We start from the raw sequence: 22995 nt of genomic DNA, 5'->3' as shown, positions 1-22995 counted from the left end.
TGCTGCCCCCACCGGCTGTTCCCGCCTCCCCATGGCCCCCTCCTCCGGCGGTAGTGTCTGGTGAAGGAGTGGGTCGAGCTTTTCCTTCGGAGTTTGTGTTTACATAAGAATTATGCCAGGCTTTAGTACTCCTGATTGGGGCTCGAGAAATTTTTCTTTTAGTCTGGTACTTCTCTTGTTGCTTTGGGCACAGTGTATGTGCCCTGTGGGGTGGGGACGGCCATTCTTAGAGGCTCCCTTCTCACTTTAGAGGTGCTTGATAGCAAGGATAATATAAAGATTCCAATTTCTGTGTTAAGTAGAAGAGATTGGGTTCCTGTGAATGTGTGAGAGTGGATTACTAATCATGCAACTCCTTTCTTCTTTCTTACGCATTTGTGTACTTTTTTTCTTTTTATTAGCCTTTAAAGTCTTTGCAGCAGAGTACCAATTTTTAGCATATAGTCTAGAAAAGGGAAGTTTGTGCCTGAGTCTGATACTCTGTCACAACGCGAATACAGGGATGGCCAGCGCTGCTAGGTGGAGACAGATTTGTCAGGAAGATGAAAGGCCTTTAGTCAGAGAGCAATACCCACGTAGGAAATTAATCCACTAAGTTCTTGGAACTGATGTCTCAGGGTGTGGTTTTTACAAGCATGGTGAGCCCTGCCCTTTCAGCACTCCAGCTGAAAGCAACTGAGAGCAAACCTGCCTGAGAGCAACTGAAGTGCAATGAGCTTGAGTTCCTGCTTCCTCCTTCTGTTTCTACTTTCTCCTTGCTCATGTCTTTGCACTGTTGCCTACCGTTGCCTCCTCCAGCGTTTTTCTTGCCCCTGTGCTCCAAATGCTTGAGCAGCAGAACTGTGGCAACATAAAAATAGTTTCCTGCAGTTTTAATGTGTTAAAGAGGCAATCACTAGCAAAAAAGGGAGAGGGAAGCCAGGCAGGAGGGGAGCAAGGGGAGTGGTAGAGAAGCAGTGAGTCACCAGATGGGTTCAGCTGTCTGTGGAGCTGTGCCCCCAGGGTGCGGTTTGCAATGAAACCTGCTTGCAGAAGGTGAAGGACTTGTCTTCTAGGCTTACCTGTCCCTGGGCAACTCCTCTCCCAGCTGCTTCTGGCATTCATATGGCAAAGTAAGCTGATTCAACTTTTCAGCCTGGCCAGAAAAATTTCTCTTTGGAGGGGAGGAGATGTAGTCATTTGCCATTTTTGTAGTCTGAATTGCCTTACTTTGTAATCAGAGAAGCACCTGAGCTGTAGTAAGTGGTGGGAGTACACAGTTGGGAGGCAGGGACTTCTGACAGCAGCAACATGCTTCAGCTCAAGCTTTGCTGATCCTTGGCATTTCCCAGCATCTGCTTTTGCATTAGAATGTAATAGTTGCCTAATCGTATGAAAATAAGTCTCCAAACTTTCAGTGTCTCTTCTTTTTACTGGAAATAAGAAAGGAAATTTGTTTTTTCTTCCATCTTCAAGCCTTCTCAGGAGCTCACAGTGTATGATACAGTCCTGATTATTGTCCAAACATATCTGCTCTACTAGTTAATACTGCCATTATGATAAAGCTGTTTTTTACCTAAGAAGAGATATTGATGAATAGTTTGTCTACTACCTTTTAGTAGGTATCTACTAAAAGATACCTACCTGTAGTAGGTATCTACTACCTACTACAAGGCTTTCCTAATTGTTGCCAGGAGGATTTAGACGACCATAGTGATATTCTTTCATCTGTATCTTGACAAGGCAGCTAGCAGCAGGAGGTGCTTGTGCTGTCTGCAGACTATTCCTGAGTAATCCTGTTCAGTTTATGCTTGGTACATTTTCTTTCAGCCAAATGGAGTAATGAAAGTAGCACTTGTAATTTGAAAGGAAGGTTATGTTCTGCAAACAGTGATGCCAGCTTAGGGAAGATTTCTTAGCTCATCGTGTTCCCTTTTTGTTGCTCTGCTGCTTTCTGCTGTTGTCTTTCTTTATTACTTGACTGTTTATCACATCTCACCTTTTAAGTGTGTGTATGCTTATTTTATGTTTTCATATGTCTCTGTCCGGTTTTGTTGCAGTAGTGCTTTTCAACAGCTATAAACCCCAGTATATTCAAGCTCTAGGACATACTGCAACCTAGGCATGTTTTCCTTCTTATTACAAAGAAAAAGCCTCAAAAAAATTCTGTCAGATGCCTTGGAATCTTGTAGTAATTATTTATAAAAAATGGTGAATTTTCTTTCTTACTTAAACGTTTGTTAAACTGTTTATGTCAGAGCACTGGATTGCCTCAAAAAGTACTTTGTGGTACTCAGCTGAAATGTCTTTTTGGATAGAAATGTATCACTTTCATAATTTTACTTGCTGAGTAGTGATGTTACAGAGGAACAACAGAAACTAAGTAGTCTCGCTACAGTAGAAGTGGGAAGGTGTAGTAGTAGTGAACACTAATCACATTTGTTATGGTAGTGCATATCTCCCCTTGCAGTTTTTAAAAACCCTAATCCATTCCTTTAATAGATTAAAAGTGCAGCTCTGTGAGGAGCTGACAAGGGACAGGCTGAGGAGGCAGTACACTGCACCTGAGGGACAGCAGTGATTGTGCAGGTACAGGGAATGGGGAACAGGAACTCAAGTTGGTTTTGTGTCTGTTCCTCCTAATCTTTGGGCAGATCTGCTAGTCTCATAGTCGTCCTTTCCCTGGGCACCACTAAGAAGAGTTTGACTGCCCGCCCTGTCAGTTATTTATACAAATTGGTAAGATTTCCCTGGAGTCGTCTCTTCTCAAAGCTAAACCTCTCCTCATATGTTGGATGCTTCAATCTCTTAATCATCTTTGTGGCTAATTGAAAATAAAGCTATTTTTATTGGAAAAAAGCATATCCATTCTAATAATACATACATTATTTCCGGTATTAATGTAGAACATACATGAAGGAGGCAAATATTGTACTAACTTGAATATTGCAGAAAATGAAAGGTGCAAAGAAAACCCTGCCTCTTTTCCATATTACCTGACATTTTCATTACAGAAAATTATCTTCACTGAAATTTATTGGGACAATATACACTTTTGAAATACTAAAATTCTTAGCTGTGCCTGAGTAAAGTAAGACAAAGATGCATAACAGCTGAGACTTGGATGAGGGCTTTTTAGAGATCACTCAGTCAATGGAAGAATGCTTCTTAAGCATTTGAATTTATTGTATAGATATAAAAATTGTGGTGTAGTTTTATGACGTAGACAGCCCACCATTTTCTTTGACTGATATGTTTCTGCCATCAAACTCAGGTTGCATGCTTGTACTGGAAGGCAGTATTTTTTAAAAATCAAAATCTATGCTTCTGTCAAGCACAAGTTGGGAGTTTAGTTTGAGAATTGTTATATAAATGAATAAAACTTGTGGAAGCAGGAGGACAGTTAAACTGTTTCTGAGTATTAGGGTCCTTTTCTTCATTGCTAGTCTCTCTGTTCCAGAGCTGCCAGACTGGAGTAACTCAATGGATAGCAGCATGCAGTGGATTATTACAGACAACCACAGTCCAAGGCCAGTGTAGATGGATGCTCTATGGTATTTTCCAGGTAGGATGTCAGAGTATGTTAAAGTGTGTGTTAAAAAAAAAAAAAAGAAAAAAAAAGTTTAAATTAGTAAGAAAAAGCAATGGTTTTTAAATAAAGAGGCTTCCAAAAGTGATGTCTTCACTATCTGTATTGCTGAAATATCAAGGCAACTTAAAAGCTTTCTGCTGCTAAAAGGGTGAGCTCCCACTCTTTATTACACAGTTGTCTTCATTCCAGCTATGTAGTCTTTTAATGGATCCAAATGATCTGTTGTGAGTAGATTAAATGCAGAAGTCCAAATGTAGGTGTCATTTTTCCAAAGCAGCTACTACAAGCTAGTCATGATTGCATGTAATTTCCAGCCCTTTATTTTATAGAATGTCTCCACTGGACAGTAGCTTTGGACTTTCTAGTACTGATGGTATGTTTACCTAGCACAGCACAACATTAAATAGTGTTTCAGTGGAAAGCACTGCTTTGCTGTTTTGCTTCCAGTTCTGTAAGAGCATGCATAGTGTCAGATTGTGTCTATCCATAGTAAATTAACTAGAACATCATGTAATAGTTAATAATAGAGCGGTGAAAAATGTGTAGAAAATGGGAATAGATGCAGGCTATCTGAACAGAATTAGAGTATATTTCTTGGTGTTTCCTTCTTGCATACAATGAAATGAGAGGAGGTTAAGCCTCTTCTTTGTCCTCCTGTATATTACAACTTGTATCATAGAGCCATGACTTACAGAATTAGAAACTTACCTGTAAGCTCTTTGGCTTGGATGTCTTTTCTCAGATAGGACCTTCCAGTCCTGGGACAATTGCCTGTGCTCTTGTGACACAACCATACTATTAAAGCACCAGTCCATATCGAGTAGCATACGATATTGAGAGTAGAGAGGGAAATGAGCAGTTGTGAAGTTGGTTGATAGAGTTGGGCTTACTCTGAGCCACTAGTAGATTCAGTAGACTTCCTGGGATGACTACTCTGAACAAACCAGCATATTTACTTTGTCTGAATTTATTAATAAACAAGTTACTGCTAATCTGGGTGTGCTGGGAGGCTATGATAGGTGTTCTATTCAGTGTGCAGCTTCCTACCTGGAGATCCCACTCACTCCTACTTGATAGTTTTCTTTATTGTGCAGTAGATCTGTAATACTAATCGTGCTGTGAAGTTATAGTGGTTGTAGTGATAGCTTTTACCCTGTAATTTGTTTTGCTCAAGTCCTGGCCACAAAGGCAATTGAATGGACTATAAAGTTGTAGATAAAAATAGCATAAACTCTGTTTCTCTGCAAGGCCAGGGAAAAGAATTATTCTTTATTAAGAGACAAAACCCGTAACTGGAAGTAGTATGTGAGAAAATCAAAGCAGATAGCCTGTGGTTTTTGAGTGGAGTGTTCTGCCAGTCCATTCCATCAGTACATTTACAGAACAGTAGAAAATGTGTGCTGCGGAGCATTAAGCATGGACAACCATTTTGTTTGTAACAGTTATGATAATAAATTTGTGCTTTTTGTGATACAAAGTTTTTCAGGATTAGACTGAACTGTAATTGACTTGGAAGCAAACTAAGGGTAATTGGTGTAAAGTTAAGTGTTTACTAGTCAATGGTCTCTTAAGTTGTTTGTTTTCTTTTCTTTTCTTTTATCATTTTTACTAGAGACACAAGGCTGGCCAGTTCCGACTGTCTAAATCCTGTGGTGGATTGATTCAAGCCAATGGAGCCATTACACAGCAAAACAGATCATTTTACAATACAAATAAGGTTAGAAGAATTTGATGTTTTTATTGTTGGAGGGCACATTGTGCTAGGGATTATACAGGTACAGGTAACAAAATACTTTTCAAAACATGTAGGAGATGATTCAACTTTTATATAAAATATTTTAGTATGAACAATGGGTCCAACAATTTGAGAAGTCCTCTCTGTTCCTTTCAGAAAATGAAGTGCTAGCATAGGAAGGTGCAGTTACAGTTGGGTTATCTGGGGTGAAGGTTCCAATGATAAGCCTGAGGGCTTCTTTCCAATGAGGAAAGAAACTAAGTTAAGGAGAGTAGTTATTGGGATGGGGGGCACATGTTCCTTTCTTACCTTTAAAAAGGGAAACACAGAAATTGCCCATACACATTAGAAGTGACAAGATGTTTCCTGATTGTTTAGCTTGGGCATAATGTGTCATGACAGTTTTGCTATCTGCTAAACACTGAAAATTGTCATGCAATCTACTAATAATGACTAATTATTGTCTAATAATTTATTTACTGTTCATCTGTACTATTTTGTTAATTTATGGCCTCTGCATCTCTTACATTTATTGTCTTTTGTCTTGGAATAGAAGTTTTCTGGAGCATGAATCATCTTCATAAGATTAGTTTAGCACTTAATCCAAGGGAGTCAGCATCTCTCAACTAATAAATATCCTGATCTGCTCTTGTTAACGCAATGTGAAGAAAATGGCAAAATGGAATGTGTGCGCAAGAAATGAGAGGACAGAAGGAAAAAGAAAGTTAGGAATTGATGGGTAAAACTTGCATAAAAGCAACAATCCCAGTTTACTATCTGCCTAATTGTGTATTTTGCTGGTGTAGAGTTAGAGGTAAATACTAAGAAGTATTTTAAATTGGTTATTTTGACATGGATAGACAAAATGAAGGAAAACAAGGAGCTGTGTAGAAGGAAAGAACCCCTGGCTGCTGTTTGCATCTAGTTCTTAACTAGAGGTTTTCCTTTTCTTAGTCAATTTTTCAGTGTTTTTCAGCTGGTGAGGTAAACCAAACATTTTGCAGACAAAGAGATTGAAGCATACAAAATGGCTTGTACAATTTAACATGGCCAGAGCTAAGAATAGAATCCAGGCTCTCAAACATGGTGCATACCCCTAGTCCCTATGCCTGCCTGTGCTGCCCCTCTTATACCTGCACAAGCATCATTTGCAGAGCAGATCTGGGAGAGCAATGGATGACAAGATGGTAGATCTAACAAGCCAGGAGTGGCATGAAGATCTTCAAGACAGAGGTCAGAGACTTGCTTTTGATGTATTGGAAAAGGCTATGGGAGGGGTACAAAGGTTGAAAGATGAATTGGGAAACTTCCTGGTTAAAATAGCCTTGGTGTAAGAAGCCTGGCAGGATTTATGACCAGAGAGGCAGCAGTTTACAACAGTGTAGGTAAGGTTTCAGGTAGGTTTTTGGACTGCAACCTCATTATTTTGAATAGAGAAATACTTACTCATCTTTGAAATGTGAACTTGATTATGCACTCCTGGTGGGAAAGTGGTTTAGAATCAATGGTGAGCTCTAATTGTTTCATTTTTGTATTTGGTGTCAAAATTAAGAGGATCGTTCGCTTTGAGCACTGAATTTCATGTATTGAGCAGGCAAGTCAGCCTGAGGTGGCCTTATGTCCCTTTCAGTGTCTTGATGAGCTTGTTTTGAGTGAGTTATAAAACATATTTTTGAAGTTTTCTCTATATGTTTTCTAGATCTGATTTTATGTATGCTTATAGGACTGTTTAATTGCATTTGGCTGCAGGCCTAGCATTGGCAGGATGAACTGCATGCCTCTATCCATAGGGTGAACCACTGCTTAAATCCCCTCTCCATCTCCTGAGCTAGTCCAGACAGACTTGCAGAAGAATGAAGCAAGAATTATGGCATTTCTTAGAAGATGACTGTTTTCCAGTCAATCATTTTTTTGGTGATGAGCTAACAACAGTTGAATAGAGATAACTTTAGTTTCTAACTTAACTTCCTTGGCATAATGAAAAATCTATACTGAGGGAGACTTCATAATGCATTTGTATATGAGGCATGTAGTAAAATTAATCTGCCTAAATTCACTAGGGTTTTAGTATGATTTTAGTTCCTTTGAAGGAGATGAAAGTTGTTTTAGTGAGTTTGGTACAGCAATGGTTATTGGGACAGAAGTTCTGCATTGACCATATCCTGTCATTGCCTGGCTGGAGGGGGACTTATGGAGTTATCTTATGATGTAAGGTTAGGTGTCAGTTTTAATGTAGAGGAGAAGAGTATTGCGTGGGATAATATTGAAGAGAAGGTACTAAAAATTGGTTTAAATATTCACGTACATGTCTGTAGACTCACTGGGTCCATCACGTGTGGCAGAGGGTGGGAAAGTGCCTTTGCGAACGCTTTTGTTCTGGATGATAATAGGGAACTTGGTGAACAGGTTTAATGGCCAACATTCAAAGCAATGATCTGAGTATTAAAGGAGGTCCTGACAGTGTTACGCTGTCTTACTAGGTGACTGGTAGATACTAAAATGGCACTGAGCACGTTTCTTCCTATTTACCTGCATACTAGGCATGATGGGGTTCAAGACATTAATAGCCATCTATGGATAGTACACAAGTGCAAAGCATTTTATCTCAGATGCTAAAGCTTGTGTGTGGATATAGATAGGGATTGATTATGTCTCAAAGCTACAATTTTTGTCACCTTTACAGTTAGTTTTTAATCAAGTATAGCAACTTGTGCAGGATATGTGTCTGTATTTTAATATGCATTTATTTATGATTCATGCCATTTCAAAAATTACTATACTAGTGCTAGGAAAGCTATAGAGAATACAGTCAGAATGATCAGAAATGTGAAAAGCCTTCAGTATGAGAAGAGGCTATTTTAGGACCCTTCTAAACTAAGGAGAGATAATTGATGGGCATATGTATGACACTGGCCTATAAAAGTCATAAAAGATACTGAAAAAGGGAATAGGAAATGGTTGTTTGCAGCTTCTTACAGGAAAATTGGGAGCATCCAATGAAATGGCAAGGTTGGATTTAAAACAGGCACAAGGGAATTTTTTTTACATAATGAACCTGTGAAGCTCATGTACCACAAGATTTAAGCCCAAGTAAAGACACATCTAGAAAGAATATGGTAATCTAGAATGGGAGCCATATTTTAGAAAGCAGGTTTCTGTACAAACTATTTGAGTCTGAGCTTCTAATGGGATGCTTTTATCAAAATGGTTATGCAATGTTTGCATTCGTAAACAGAAGATGGTCACATAGGAAAAACAGTGTAATATTTTGTAGAGAAGATCTAAATATGTATGTTTTGTTGAACAAAGAAAGTAAACAAAAAACCTAAAATACTCTATTAAACTTGTAGCTTTTCTAACTAAAATGATTTGGCAGATTTAATTGCTAAGACTGAAATATGTGATATTTCAATTTTACAGCATCTTTCTGCAAAAGACTCCTTGCAGCCATCTGAAGAGAAAGTGGGTGCTTTCACAAGGATAATAGAAGCAATGGGTTTCACAGGACCACTGAAGTATAGCAGATGGGTAAAGCATTCATTTAATAATTCTTTTGGTTGTTTGATACTTTCAGAGTTCTAAAAAGCAAACAAAAAAACCCCCACTTCTTTTCTTATGATAGGAGCCGTACTTAATGGAAAAGTTCTAATTATTACACATGTAAATTCTTGGGTTTTGATGTAAGGAATAATAATCTGTAGCTTGAACCTCCCTTGATCTATGCATTGCCATTACTGACATAAGTAGGAATATTGTATTTGGTTTGTAGAGTCTTAAGCCTTCTTGAATTTCTTCAGATACCTTATTTTCACTTCATTTGTGCACCAAAGAACACAAATCTATGTACTAAATCAAATACCCACATAGACCATCATCTTGTCTCTTAATAACGACCAGTTGCAGTTATCTAGAAAGAATTTAGTTACAGGAAAAGCATATTATGATACTTGTCTCATGTGCTCCTCCAGCCTACAACAGTTGTCTTTTTCAGGACTTCCTGCATGAAAATAGGCATTTTTCTGTAATACCTATTGATGGATTTTTCTTCTATGAATTTGTCCAGTTGCACTTTGAACTCTTGTAAGTTTATAGCATCCGTACCATTCAATATCAGGGAGTTCCATCGCTTGAGTACCCACTGGGGGAAGAAGTACAGTTGTTTTCAGTTGGTGCCTTTTAATTTTGTACTTAAAAAAAAATAAATTGTCGGGTCCTGCACTTTGGCCACAACAACCCCATGCAGCGCTACAGGCTTGGGGAAGAGTGGCTGGAAAGCTGCCTGTCGGAAAAGGACCTGGGGGTGTTGGTCGACAGCCGGCTGAACATGAGCCGGCAGTGTGCCCAGGCGGCCAAGGGCATCCTGGCCTGTATCAGAACTAGTGTGGCCAGCAGGAGGAGGGAAGTGATCGTGCCCCTGTACTCGGCACTGGTGAGGCCGCGCCTCGAATACTGTGTTCAGTTTTGGGCCCCTTACTACAAGAAGGACGTCGAGGTGCTGGAGCGTGTCCAGAGAAGGGCAACGAAGCTGGTGAGGGGTCTGGAGAACAAGTCTGATGAGGAGCGGCTGAGGGAACTGGGGTTGTTTAGCCTGGAGAAGAGGAGGCTGAGGGGAGACCTTATCGCTCTCTACAACTACCTGAGAGGAGGTTGTAGCGAGGTGGGGGTTGGTCTCTTCTCCCAAGTAACAAGCGATAGGACGAGAGGCAATGGCCTCAAGTTGTGCCCGGGGAGGTTTAGATTGGACGTGAGGAAAAATTTCTTTTCTGAAAGAGTGGTGAAACATTGGAACAGGCTGCCCAGGGAAGTGGGTGAGTCCCCACCCCTGGAGGTATTTAGAAGACGTGTAGATGAGGCGCTTAGGGACATGGGTGGGGGGGTGGTAGTGTTGGGTCAATGGTTGGACTCGATGATCTTAGAGCTCTGTCTTTTCCAACCTTAATGATTCTATGATTCTATGAAATGGTTATTATTGTTTCCTTGGAGTGTATGTTTGCATTCTCCCTTCCACTGATGATTTTATAGACTTATATATTCCATAATATCTTAGTCTTTCTCTGGACTGAGGAGACTTAGTCTAACTTGTTTCTGTTATTGAGGCTCTTTCATGTTTTGATTTTTGTTGCCCATCTCTGAACCTCTTTCAGTGTTCTGTATTTCTGTGACAGGAGGGTCTCCCAAACGGACAGTAGTGAGATATGTTATGATTGCTGTTTGAGTTGCTGTTCAGTAGTAGCTGAATAGGGCAGAGTCACAAATGGGTCCTCCTCTTTCGTGTTTTTTAAATAGTCCTTTCATAAAGCTTTATAAAGTTAACATTGACTAAATGAGAGCAGTTCTGTAAGAGACACCTTCAGTTCCTTATGCAGAAGGAAAAAGAGATGAAATTCATAATTTCTTTGCTCTGAACTAGGACACAGTATAAAAGAGCGAGAGGAAAAGGCAGCTTGAAGGAAGGGCTGAACCCAACTGTGCAGGAATTAAAACATATAAAGTGCTTTGAATATCTGCAAGGCAGAGTGAACCTCCTCCGAGACTGATCTGACTGTTGCTGATTGCATCTCGCTCCTCAGAAAGAAAATATAAGGAAAAGATAACTAGAGGGTTAGGTATTTTGGTTAAAATCAGTTGTTTTTAATCAGGTGATGCTAAACCTCATGAGAGAGTAGTTTCTCCCATGTGCTTGTGTACATATTGTTGTAATAAAGATTCTTATTAGCTCTAAGTGTTGATTCAGAGTTCTCCTTAATTGCTACTCTTTACTGCCTGCTTTTGGCTAGGGAACTTGGGTTTGGAGAGAGTTATTTTGTGGTTAGGGCCCAAGAGACCTGAGTTCATTTTTGGCCTTGCCAGTGCTCTCTATGAGATCTTAGGGAAGTTTCTTAATATTTCTCTGCTTTTTTCCATTTTCTTCTCCCTTCCCCCACACCTCTTCTACACCCTGAAACTTCCATGATTAAATTTCACCAGTTTCTCCTGTGTAACCTGCCTTATTTAAGGGCTGGATTGCAGGGACTGTTCTTTACAATATGTTTTTAATGTCTAGTAATGCCTGGTCTGGGGCAATGGCTTTCACCAGGGAGATCTCTACTCCCAGGCCAAGCAGCATTTCCTTTAAAAAGGAGACTTTCAGAACTCCAGTAAGCAGTGTAAATTATTTTACTGCAAGAAGTTTAGATGTATACTTGATTTTTGACAGAAGCCTGAGATTATTGAATAAGAAAAATAATGGCTCGTGTGTTTCCACAGCAGGAGATCAGTTGCAACTTCCTTATTTTTCTTTTGGTTGGAGGAGACACAAATAATTACTTCGGTAATTTGAAGTGCCATTTGACAGGCATAGGGCTCATCTCTGTAGTATAGTGAGCACTGAGATGATCCCTAGTGTATGTCACTAAAAATAAAAAACCAAAAAATGCAAAACAACCCAAATCCAGTGCTGCTTTCTGGCTTAGGTAGGGGAGTGGGCTCTGGAGTTTTCAAATTTTTTTATTTTTCTCCCCTTGATGTTAGTAAACAGAAATGGCTGACCTCTCTTCTCTTTAAGATCTTTGCTATCGGTTATTGTGCTCTTTGAAGCTTCAGCACATGTATCTTTGTTACAGGTGATGCACTGAAGGTGTTTCTGGTGCAATGGCAGGCCAAGAACAAAATCAGAAGTGCCAAAGCACCTGAGTATACCTCATGTCATTCATCATTTGGGATTCCTTTCTCGCTTGTGAAGCTTAGTTGGTCAATTTTCATTTTTGTAGGAAAAGAGATATTTTTAGGACATGTATGTCACTTTAATATTTAAAACTTAGATTATACAAAACACTTCGAGTGGTATACATCAGTTAAAATTATTGGAGGAAACCAGGAATTGTGAATTGGGATCTTTGGAGTCTCTGTAAGGAAAGCCATTTCATTTATTTTTCTGTAATGACAGTATTATATTAAACTAGATTTGGAAGGGTATTCAAGAAGCCATTTAATCTTTTTTTTGCCTCAAGGCAAGACTGATTATACTTGTGTCATTTCTGGGAGATATAATAGTTTAATGTGCTCCTGAAAATCTCAAGTGATTGTGTTTCTCAAAAGAAGTCTTTTCAGACAATAATAGTGTATGTATTTAACAAAACCAATAGTGTTCACTAGCTCTCATGATGAATACTTTAAGTATTGTCTTTTCTTTTTCTTTAGAAAATTAAGGTAGCAGCTTTGCGCATGTACACATGCTGTGTGGAGAAAACCGACTACGAGGAATTTTTTAACAGTAAGTAATGGACTTGATGGTATTTGGAGTACTGCCCTGGTGAGAGAACTTCTGATGAAAATTCTTTAGATATATTTATACCAATAAATATGACAGCAAAAAGACTTGTCAGACCCTAGCAGTGCATGGTCAACTAGAAGCTGAGTGTACTACAGCATTCCCTTAAGCTCTGCAGTGGCAAGGGTTCAAGGGCAGACTCTGGAGCCTGGGATTGTTACATTTTGCCCACTGTGATGGAGAACAAGAACAAGGGTGGGATAGGTAAAACCCAGAATATCCTGGACTTTGAAGGATATTGCCTTTTTTATTACCGGGGTGGGATAAACTAAGAATCCAGATCTCTCTTCCCTTTTTACTGTGGTCAGATGGTCTCTGTGTCCTACTCTGTCCTATGACCAGTTGTGAGAAGGTCCAGTATAACCGGGATCCATGTATGAGAACCATCCCCCTCCACTGATGCACAGCTTTTTTTTATGATACAGGGTCAGTTAGATCACAGGGTCCTACCTGTCTCTCTTCCTCATGGCTGGGACAGGTTTGGCTAGAACTTAAGAGACTTTCTACATTTTACTGACCGTGACAGCATTACACCAGGACACATCTCTTGACTGGGTAGAGAGTATGACTAGAACGAAGACACAAGTCCCTCCTTTAAGTATATAGGAATAATACTGGCTTGAACTGGGATGGCTTTTCCATGTTGCACATGGTTTTTTATCTATTAGCTAAAAAGTCTGTTGCTGCTTTTATTAGTATCATGTCTGGCTGGTGAATGGGGAAGATGTGTTTTTGAGACTTACGTAAGCTTCAACAATATTTTATTCTTATGTGAATTATTTCCTATGTCAGTGTGATTTAGCTGGTAGTAAACCCATTGCCTTGATCTGGCCTGTCACCTGAGTTGCTGAGCTTACCAAATGCTTTCTTACGGCTTTATGATGCACCAGCACAGGTTGGGGCTGCTGCTGCTGCCTCCTGAGAGATCAGCTGAAGGGACATCTTTGTGTGTTCATCTAGTGCAGAGCTTATTGAGGGTGGTTTGGTACATGGTGTTGCTGCTGCAAGATTTTCCGATGGCTTTCAGAAGGTTTTCCAAAACTGTGATGTGGTTTCAGCGGTTGCAGGAGTGAGAGAACTCTGTGAGCAGTAGGATTCATCATTAGTCATGAAAAAATTAGAACCTCATTTTTCCTGTGCACACACCTCTCTCCAGCTGTGTGCCCTCTCAGGCTTTCTCAGATAAGTTCTCTTCTGTTTGTCATATTTGCCTCTCAAACAGAGGCTTTGCTGTTTTTAGCTGGTGTTTCACTATCTGTGCTTAACAGGTTAATTGTACAAAGATATATAAATGTTGCCCTAGATTAAAATTTAAAGGAATTTCAAAACATGTCTGTGAAAAAGATACTGGCACAGATTTTCAGGCTCAATACTGAGTAAAATGACTCAGTTGTATTCTTGATATTGTCTTACTGTTTTAAAGAGGAAATTCCCAGAGCTCCCCCTCACTTTAAACATATCACAAACAGCAGGCAGCCTGTCCTTCAGGTTTCACCATTTTCTCCAGAATGTCCTTGTTGCTCCTTTTGTCTTTTTGCTCTGTAGTACAAGTTATAGCCAGTTCATCTCTGAATTTACACCCAGGGAAACCTATGCTTGCATTGACTTGAGACCATTGTTACGTAAGGAACAAGATAGTTTGTTTTGCCGAGATTGACAGTGCGTGATGCACCCATCGGTGTTATAAGAACGCCTGTGGTGTTGGGGTCTATGGTTGTGGTTCCAAAGAAATTGTTGCTTTCATATAAAAACAGATAGAAGTTGTTTATGTTACTTCTATCTACTTACAGCTGCAGCTGTTTGGGGAATTAGCTCTAAATTTAACAGGCATGTGATCCATGTTTAAAAAGTAGTTCCCCTAAAATGCAGACTGTATGGGGTGGGCAGGAACCTTTTAAATTGATTTTGCCAATGAAGAAGCTTTAGGCTGTGGTTCCATGGGTAGCTGAGTCAAAATAGTGGCCAAAGGGAAAAGGCTCACTTCTCCGTCTTCCTCTGCCTGTGTTCTGGACTGGACAATTACCATGTCCTCCGGTGAGCTGTTTAGGTCACTGAAAGAAAACAGCACAGTTTTTTACAGACTTACTGTTTTGCTGTGTTAGTGAATTAATGTGGCACATGGAAAGGTCTGATGGACAGCAGCTGTGACATAAAGTAGGTGGTGAGGAGTACAAGATTAAGAGGGGGAAACATGGCATGAAGCAAGATATCCAACTTTCAGTTCAATTCGCCATGTCTTCATCAAACTAGGTCAGTCAGGAGCTGTGTTTTTCTGTTCTGAATTGCTCCTTTTTCAAATAAAGATGGGCATCGCTTAAGCCAGGACTGCAGCTCACTCCCAAAAGAGCAGCCTGGGGGACTAGTAGGAACAGGAAGCAACTAACTCTTAACTCTTTCCCTTGATGATGCAGCAAGCACAGGTGTGCCTGAGACTATGCTGATGTGGGTGCTGCACACCCACATGGTGAATTGCACTGCTTAGGAACCCTAAGAGTAGTAATGGTGCTGCGTGGGACCCAGCTCAGGTCTGCTTGAGCCGAAGCTGACTGTATGTAGACCTAGTGGTGTATTTATGCTTTGCTGCCCCCAGCACTTCTGGCTCTAGTTGCATGGTGTTGAGATATCCAAGTGAACTGCATAGTCAGCTCTGGTCTCTGGAGAGCTTATGAGCTTTTTCTCTGCCATTTGTGAGTTGTTAGCCTACTGAGCTGGACTTGAAAACCGTACATCCATGCGTGTGTAAAACCATTTGTGGGCTCATTAACCCTGTGTGATCAGAACCAGTTCTTCATAGAGCCTTCTTTAGTGTTTCTGGATGTGCTTTTGTGATGTGGTTATGTTGTGGCATGAATAACAACTGCAATGTGACCTTGTGGAACTTGGATTGGTATGTGGATTTTGTCAAATAGTTCTCTGACAGAGGTGACATAGAGTGTAAAGACTGGATAGTATGGTGTTGAGGACTAGGACAATGATAGCATTTCATGTCTCATGGTCTATCTTGCTATCTCAGTGCATTTCTGCTGATACCTGGTGAAATTTCTGAGACTTTGTTATGCAGTATGAGCCCTGTGAACTGCCTTTCTCTGTATTATGCCTTAGAACAGCAGTTCCCAAAATAGGGACTATGGATATGCAAGTCATGAGGCCACTGTAGTATATAAAGGAGACGTTTTAATTGACTCTAGTATTATACTGCAGTTAACTTTATTATACCTGCCATTCTGTTGTCTCTTTGTTTTGTGATCATCCACGGACAAAACTTTGGGAACTCCGCTTTAGAGCCTATGTCCCAAATGTCTGTACTGTTCTGCTTATATGGGAAGTGGAGCTGTTTTAGGACTTCAGCTGTTTCCTGTTTAAAGGAGAGCAGAGAAGTAGTAGAGGGAATAGCAAGATTGCTGGTGCCAGGCTTTCTGTGCACAAAGCTTGCAGAGCTTAGGTGGTTCTAACAAAATGAAGGAGGTAGCCACCAGTGAGGAGAGTGTTTCATGCCTAACCTTATACTTGAAAGGTCAGAAGAGCTTTTAGGATCAGGTAGGTGATACTGAGAGCTGAGCTGAAGTTTGTCTGATGAACATGGAGTGTAGGGTTACCGTGAATTCATCTTGAACTGTTAATACTGTTAATTGCTCCACTGTCATGCAGCTGCAGTAGTAAAGAGCTGGCCCTGTCAAAACAGCCTTTCAGATGTCTCCTAGTGGGGCTACCGAGCAGCTCGAAAGGGCTGGAGTTTACCTACAGGACTCTGGATTCTTCTGTCTCCCTTAGCCCATCAGGTGCCTTATAGACACTTGCTGCTATCTGTTATGCTCAGGGGAACGCTGACATAGTGCACCTGTTTTTTTGCAGGGTGTGGGGATATTATCCCATTGCGTCCTTCCTAAAATTGTGGTAGTGGCAAAGATGATCTATCATGAAAGAAAGTCCACGCTCAAGTTTTGCATCCCTTACCTGATGAATTTTAAGTGCAGAATATGACTGGAGGAAGAGGTATGTCCTCATAATACTGAGCATTCATGTCTCTAATTGTACGCAGACATGTGGACAGCATGTGTTCTGTGGGCAGAATAGATTTATTCCCCAGCTGATAATAATCACAGTAATTTCATAGGTAGCTTTACCATCAGACATTTTTTCTGTATCTAACTGTATTCTGAAGGGAGTAATTTTCTGTTTAATTATAGGATGGATCTTTCTCCCCAGTTAGTTTCCCTGAATAAGATGTTCCAAAAGACCAAATTTTAGAATTGCACTCCTTTTTAAAAGCTGATATCTGAGGGCAAGCTTGTTGCTTTAAAGGAGCCATCCTTCCTTTAAATTTATGATGTAGACAGTCCTAATATAGAAGTTAAAAAATGAATTATAAAAATAGAAGTGCAACACTTGGAAAGTTAGAGAAAAAATTCTTCCCTCCTGGGTACTGAATAGGTCTTCAAAAACTTTCCGTATTTCCAGTGCTAGAGGTATGAGCTTTGCTTTTCCACTGAAGAGTGATTTCTGTGGTGGGAGACTGATAAATGGTAACTTCTACTTCAGAAACTTCTGTCTGTTGAACTAAGTGTTTTACTCTGAATCTTGCTTGTGGAACCTTCATTTAATGAAATGGTTTGATTAATGCAAGCTTTGTGTACTCTTGCCCTGGTTAGAGATGCCTTGGCATGCCTTTAGGTCAAAGGAGTCATTTCTAGGCACATGAACTATTTCTAATAGGAGTGAGAGAGCCAAAAGGGGTGAAGGGTGAGGGAAACTTGTGTTTAATATCCAAACATAGACTGTTAGTGTCTTTACACTGTCTTGGAGGTGGCATAGGTGATGTATGGGCACTGATGCTGAAGCTTGGCACCTCCTAAGCACTGATGGAGTCAACTCTCTGAGGAGGGAGGAATAGTGATTATTTGCTTGGTTCTTCTGGTGGTTGCCTGACCGTAGCTGGCATATAAAAAGGAAGAGGCAGTGAAAAGTATTGCTTCATGATCCAGGTGAATCTCCTTGGTAATACTTGAGAACCAAGAAGTATAGGAGTCAGGAAGGAATATATTCAACACAGAAAAGATAAAGTTGACTTCCTTGGGGCACATCTGACTGGAGAGTCCATTTCCGAATGCTCTCTGGCCTTCTTACAGCTAGGTTTGAAGAGTCCAGATGACAAGACCAAGTGCTAGGTAGGCCAAGGTGACTGTGTCAGATCCTTCTCATTAGGTACTCCTCTTAAAAACTTCTCCAGGAAACAGATGTAGAGGTGACTTCCTAGGAGGAAGGTTTAAGATTGATGGGGACTGAAGGACTTAATGTGCGCATAACCTGTAGGTCCATGCTTTTCAAGCATGAGGAAGAGGAATATGGTTTCTGTGCCACATAGCCTAAATCTCCAGCCTCACATCCTAATGGCACATGCAGATCCATAGTGTGAACATGCATATGGACACACCATCTCTGGGAAACCCAGTGGCTATTGGAGTAGAGCTAAATCTGGAAACAGAAATTGTTTCTATGGTTGGTTGTTGGGTTTAATCCTAATGTAGAATGGCTAGAGGCAAGGTACGTTCAGGGTGCTGTGGGCTGCACAGCCGTGTAGTAAATCTGAACAATGGAGTCGGAGCAAAGACTCAGCACAGTATCCTGTCCCTGGCAGGAGGCAACAGCACATGTTAAAGGAAGGTGTAAGAATGGAGCAAAGCATCTGTTGATACTTTCCTGTTATTCTTTACTGCTTTGGGACCTCCTGAGCTAGAAGCCACATGTTTGTCTAATTCTCCATTTTGGATTTCCCCCCTTCCCGCCCTGTAAATGTTATCTAAGTGAGTTCTAAACACATGAAATCTTTTGGAATCTACAGCATCCTGTGGCTGGCTGCATGTTCTAGAGTTTAAGCACAAGTGTGACAGTAAATGATGTTTTTCTGATATGTATATACCATTTAGGGCCAGAAATTAAATTACTAAAATGTATTTAGATTTTGGTGTAATGAATTTGTTAGGTGCAAAACGTGATGAAATTCATATTAATGCTTAGTTTTGTTTTTGTGTTGTTTTTTTTTTTTCCCCCTCCCATCAAGGGTGCCAAATGCCTGATACTTTGAATTCATGGTTTCTAGTAGCACAGCTTCATGTCTGGTAAGTGAAAAGTAAAATAGTAATATAACTATTTTCAGGAAATAGAGTGATATGTACCTTAATGTGAGAAAAAGTAGGCTCCATGGTTATTTATGGTAGTGGTTATATTCAATTTAGTAATTACTGAATGTTAGCAGTTTTCTACTAAAGAACAAAAAGTCCCATAGAGAAGCTAACATCTTTTACATCTCTAAATTCCTCAGTAGTGGAATGATCTTTGCCATGAGTTTTCTAAAAGCCTATGTGGAAAGCTCTTACTTGGGTGTTTTAGGATAAGTTTAAATTTATGTAAAAGTGGTTTAAATTGGGAGAATTTGTGGTGATTGAAGTTGTTGCTCGTCAGAAGCATTTAACAAATTATAGCATTGGCATTTATTCTTGTACCTCTGAAACGTACATGCAGGTTGGTGAATGCCAGCGTGGCTATGTGTAAAAATATTTCACACCTTAAACATTAAGTTTTTTCCTTTTTTCATTTGTGAAAATAGTAGCCAAAAAAATCAGGTTTTCATCTAGCATTACATACTTGTAAAGGTCAGAGGGATGCACAAAGGAGTACAGTAATTTTTAAGTGCCAGATCTTTCAGGACACTGAAGTCCATAGACTTACGTTCAGCTATCCAAAGGCTGAAAGGAAGTTTGTACTGAAATAGCTGCACTTAAGCATAGGCCCCTTATTTCCTTGCCTCCTTTTTTTTCCCCTTCCCTCCTTTTAATTTCCTGTCTCCTCAATATATTGAAAGATGGGGCAACTCATTTCACTAAAGAATGAATAAATTAGGAGAACCATTGAAATTATCAGTTATTGAAATCAGCAGAACCATTGAAATTATCAGTTATTAAAATCAGTGGAATCAAGTAAGGAAGACCCTTGAGATGTGCAGTTTATTTATTTCTTACTGTTCCCTGTGGAAAAAAGGCTTTAAAAATTGATAAGCTAATCATTCATATCGATATTTGGAAAACTACTGCAATAAATACTCAAAACCAAACTGTAAGTGTCTGGGGAAAAACAAAGAGGGGTAACATGAATCTGCAAAGAACACACTTTTTTCCGCATCATCTTGATTTCGTATTGACAGAAAAATGTACTCTGTGATACACAGCATCAAATTCAAGATACATAGTCTTCTTTCATGACAGACATAAAAATAAACAAGGGGACTATGATAGAGATGAAACTAGTATGGAATAGACACAAAAATTCTGAGATCAAAGCTACATTGGAGAAGGCCAAGAGTTGCCACACTTTGAGCCAGTGATGTTAAGGAGACATTTAATGAGGGAAATTGAAGTACTCTTAAGTTATGGTGGACAGGTTGACAGCAATATACTACACAAGCAGGAAGGAACCAAATCCTTCTACTTGGTATGACAGCGATGAAAATTCGAGTGTGGATGTTAGCACTAAAGGTTAATTTTTCTAAGGTTTATGTGCCTGGCTCCTCCGTGTTCCTGGCAGCTTAACCTAAGGAGCGCTGTCATTCTGGACCACAAATGAGAGATCCAGTTTGATATTCCAGGATACAGAGAAGCCCGTGATATGCCTGTTCACTACCTGGGTCACTGGGAAATGCTGCAGGCTTTGCTTGGGATTAGTTAAGTGACCAGGATCCTGCCATGACATAATTTTGCTTTCACAGTCATGTTTGTTGTTGTGTTCTCTCTGATTCTCTTTTTTCAATCAGTTTGACCTCAGTAAAGTGGGAGCAGAACATTGTTGATTCTGCTAGCTCTGGCAACATCAAGGACATCCTACCTTTGCCTGAAGGCTCCAATACCTCTGTCTTTCCTGCTGGACCTTTGCCTGAGAGGCTAGAAACCTTCCTGATCTGGTGGCCAGCAACCTGACCATGTAGATTCTGTTTACCATCTGTTAAAACGTTCCTGTTCCCCCTTGCGATGCAATCTAGATCACTTTCTGGTGTACTTAATTCTTCCCTCTTCTTCAGTTTTAGTTTCAACTGATTTAGAGTGTCTTCTGGAGCTGGAGAAGATGACAGTTTTTCCTAGTTTGGTAAACCCTGCCTCCTTTCTTGCTGTTGTCATTGCCCATCATGTTCTAGTCAACTGCGTTTCGATGCTTTTTGTATCCCACCTTTTATAGACTTAAGGTGCTTGTCAGAGCATACATTCTTGTGTTACAGATTCTGGTGGGTCCTCTGTTTGAATCTCTGGCTCTTGTTTCTTGTCTGTGAATAGAGCTGTCCTACTTACCTCCAGTCAGAAAGGGGGGAAATTCAGGTGCTCTGCTTCTGCTAACTTCTTTCAAGATAATGTTCCTTTAGATACACTCCAGTGCCTTCCAATGCAGTGCTAAAACTATACTTTAGAAAATCAACCTATCAATATTCTTTCCTGAATGTCATGTTTTTATAGGCCGTTTCTGTTACTTCACACCTTTGATGTCAGGAAGACTCTTTCTTTATATTTAGAAGTCCACACCTTTTAGAAAATCTTAAGCTGTTCATCTCCACTGCTGGGTTTGCCTTTTCCCAAGCAGTGGCAGTCTAAATGGAGTATTGGCTGTGTCCAGAGCTGTTACGAAACTGCCAAAGAGATGACTTTGGTGACTGTACTAAGAAATGTCTTGGTGCAGGATGTATCATACCTAGAGCTCCCTTCATATTTTCACCACACCAAGTACGGTGACATCTCTAAAGTATTTAGGATCAAAATAGAGTGGTGCTACAATTCCTGTTCTGAAAGACTCAGATCTGTTGCAAGAATTCATCTGAGCATTATTTTTCATAAGGAAATCTGCACTTGAGAAAGTGTTGATCAGTCTGAGAGAGTCCAGAGAAGAAGAACCACCAAGTTTGTAGAAAACAGTTCCTGCAGGAAAAGATTTCTCAGATTTGCATGGAGAAGACTGAGGATACCATACCATTTTGAAATGTGCTGCTTCAGAAGAAAGGGAATAAACTGTGTTTTGTGGTAGAGAGGGCAGGGAGAAAGGGGTCTAAATTACATCAGAGGAGTCTTGCTTGAGAGAGGTTTTAAGAACAAGTTTATCTGGAAGGTCGTAGGCATTTAGTTGATCCTGCCCTAACAGGAGGGAATGGGCTACGTGGCCTAAGCAAAGGCACCAGGGGAGAGGAAGACTGCACAGCCAGGCTCAGTTCTTTTAGCTTGTGCCCCAGCAAAGATGTGTACATGGCTGTAAATACAGTAGTTGGTGAACTTGCTAGGCTGGGGCACCGGATAACATGCAAACCTAATCAGGAAAAGTTCAGAATTCTGCTTGTTACCATTATTCATAGAAGTGTATGTCACAACATATAGCTGATGACAAAGTCGATTCAGGAGCTTGCGTCTCCTGTCCCCCCTGTTGCTGGCCATTTGTGAATGGGTTAAACAGAATAAAGCCTTCCAAAATTGCTGTTGACACTTGTGTTGTTAAGCCAGAGTAATTTCTCGGAACAAGTATAACAGCCCCAGAAATAGTTGCTCTGGAGCAACTGAGGAAGCGGGAACAAGTGGCGAAGTGCAGGGTATAGCAGGAAGCTCTGAGTGGGCTTTGCCCTCAGAAGTATAATGCATTATCACACCTTGATTGCATGGCACTGAGCCACCTCACAACAGTCGACAGGGTGGTGTTGACTACTGCTTCTGGTGTTCAAGCCAGTCTGTTGGCACTTTGGGAATACTGACAGAAGGTGTTGTAGCTGAGGCTGTTGTGGGAACCTGCTACACCTCATCTAAGATGGGTTGAGTTGTAGGTGCTCCTGTTCCTTTTCAGGCATCCTTTCATATAATTTTCTTCTAACATAATCTCTCTGCATAACTTAAATACAGTATAAATTATCCAACCCAACCAATGTCAGGTAGACGGCTTTCTAAAGATAGCTTGGACTAATTTTGCTTTCATGGTTTGACAAAGATGAGTCAGTATTTGACTAAACTACAGAACAGATTCTGTAGTGAAACGATAAAATGCTTCACACTGTGTTGATCTAGTTAGAAGGTTTATAGTCTTTAAAGAGTCTGTCTTTTAAACCTCAGATGGCAGGTGTAGTAACAAACTACCAAATTTTCAAATAAACTGCAAAATTCCATGATCTCACTCGTGGTGCTGCAGAACAGCTCTGTGACAGCACTATGCATCCAAACACAGAGCTGCCTTTTAGGCTTTGTGGGTAGCAGGTTTTACTCTGAACACCACTCCAGTCCTGCTCATCAGTGACCAATTGTTAGCTGTTGGTCTGTGCACTGCTCTCTCCTCCTGCTTCACCACCACTGAAGGCAGACTGGATAGGAACCA

General features: G+C 40.3%; 1 protein-coding gene across 1 annotated transcript in view; it reads left to right on the top strand.

Moving 5' to 3' along the window:
- Positions 1–22995, top strand: part of LOC103902909 (ubiquinol-cytochrome-c reductase complex assembly factor 1) — a 51733-nt gene that overhangs the window by 1986 nt on the left and 26752 nt on the right. Inside the window, exons 2-6 of the mRNA XM_009284023.1 lie at positions 3405–3544; positions 5184–5288; positions 8727–8834; positions 12486–12558; positions 18674–18731. Of these exons, the coding sequence (XP_009282298.1) occupies positions 3405–3544; positions 5184–5288; positions 8727–8834; positions 12486–12558; positions 18674–18731 (484 nt within the window). The remainder of the gene's footprint in view (positions 1–3404; positions 3545–5183; positions 5289–8726; positions 8835–12485; positions 12559–18673; positions 18732–22995) is intronic.

Source organism: Aptenodytes forsteri, unplaced genomic scaffold, assembly GCF_000699145.1.
Source record: "Aptenodytes forsteri isolate BGI_AS27 unplaced genomic scaffold, ASM69914v1 Scaffold295, whole genome shotgun sequence".
In the NCBI taxonomy this organism is placed as follows: Eukaryota; Metazoa; Chordata; class Aves; order Sphenisciformes; family Spheniscidae; genus Aptenodytes; species Aptenodytes forsteri.
Note: the sequence above shows the minus strand (reverse complement) of the source record. Positions and strands in the feature narration are given on the sequence as shown.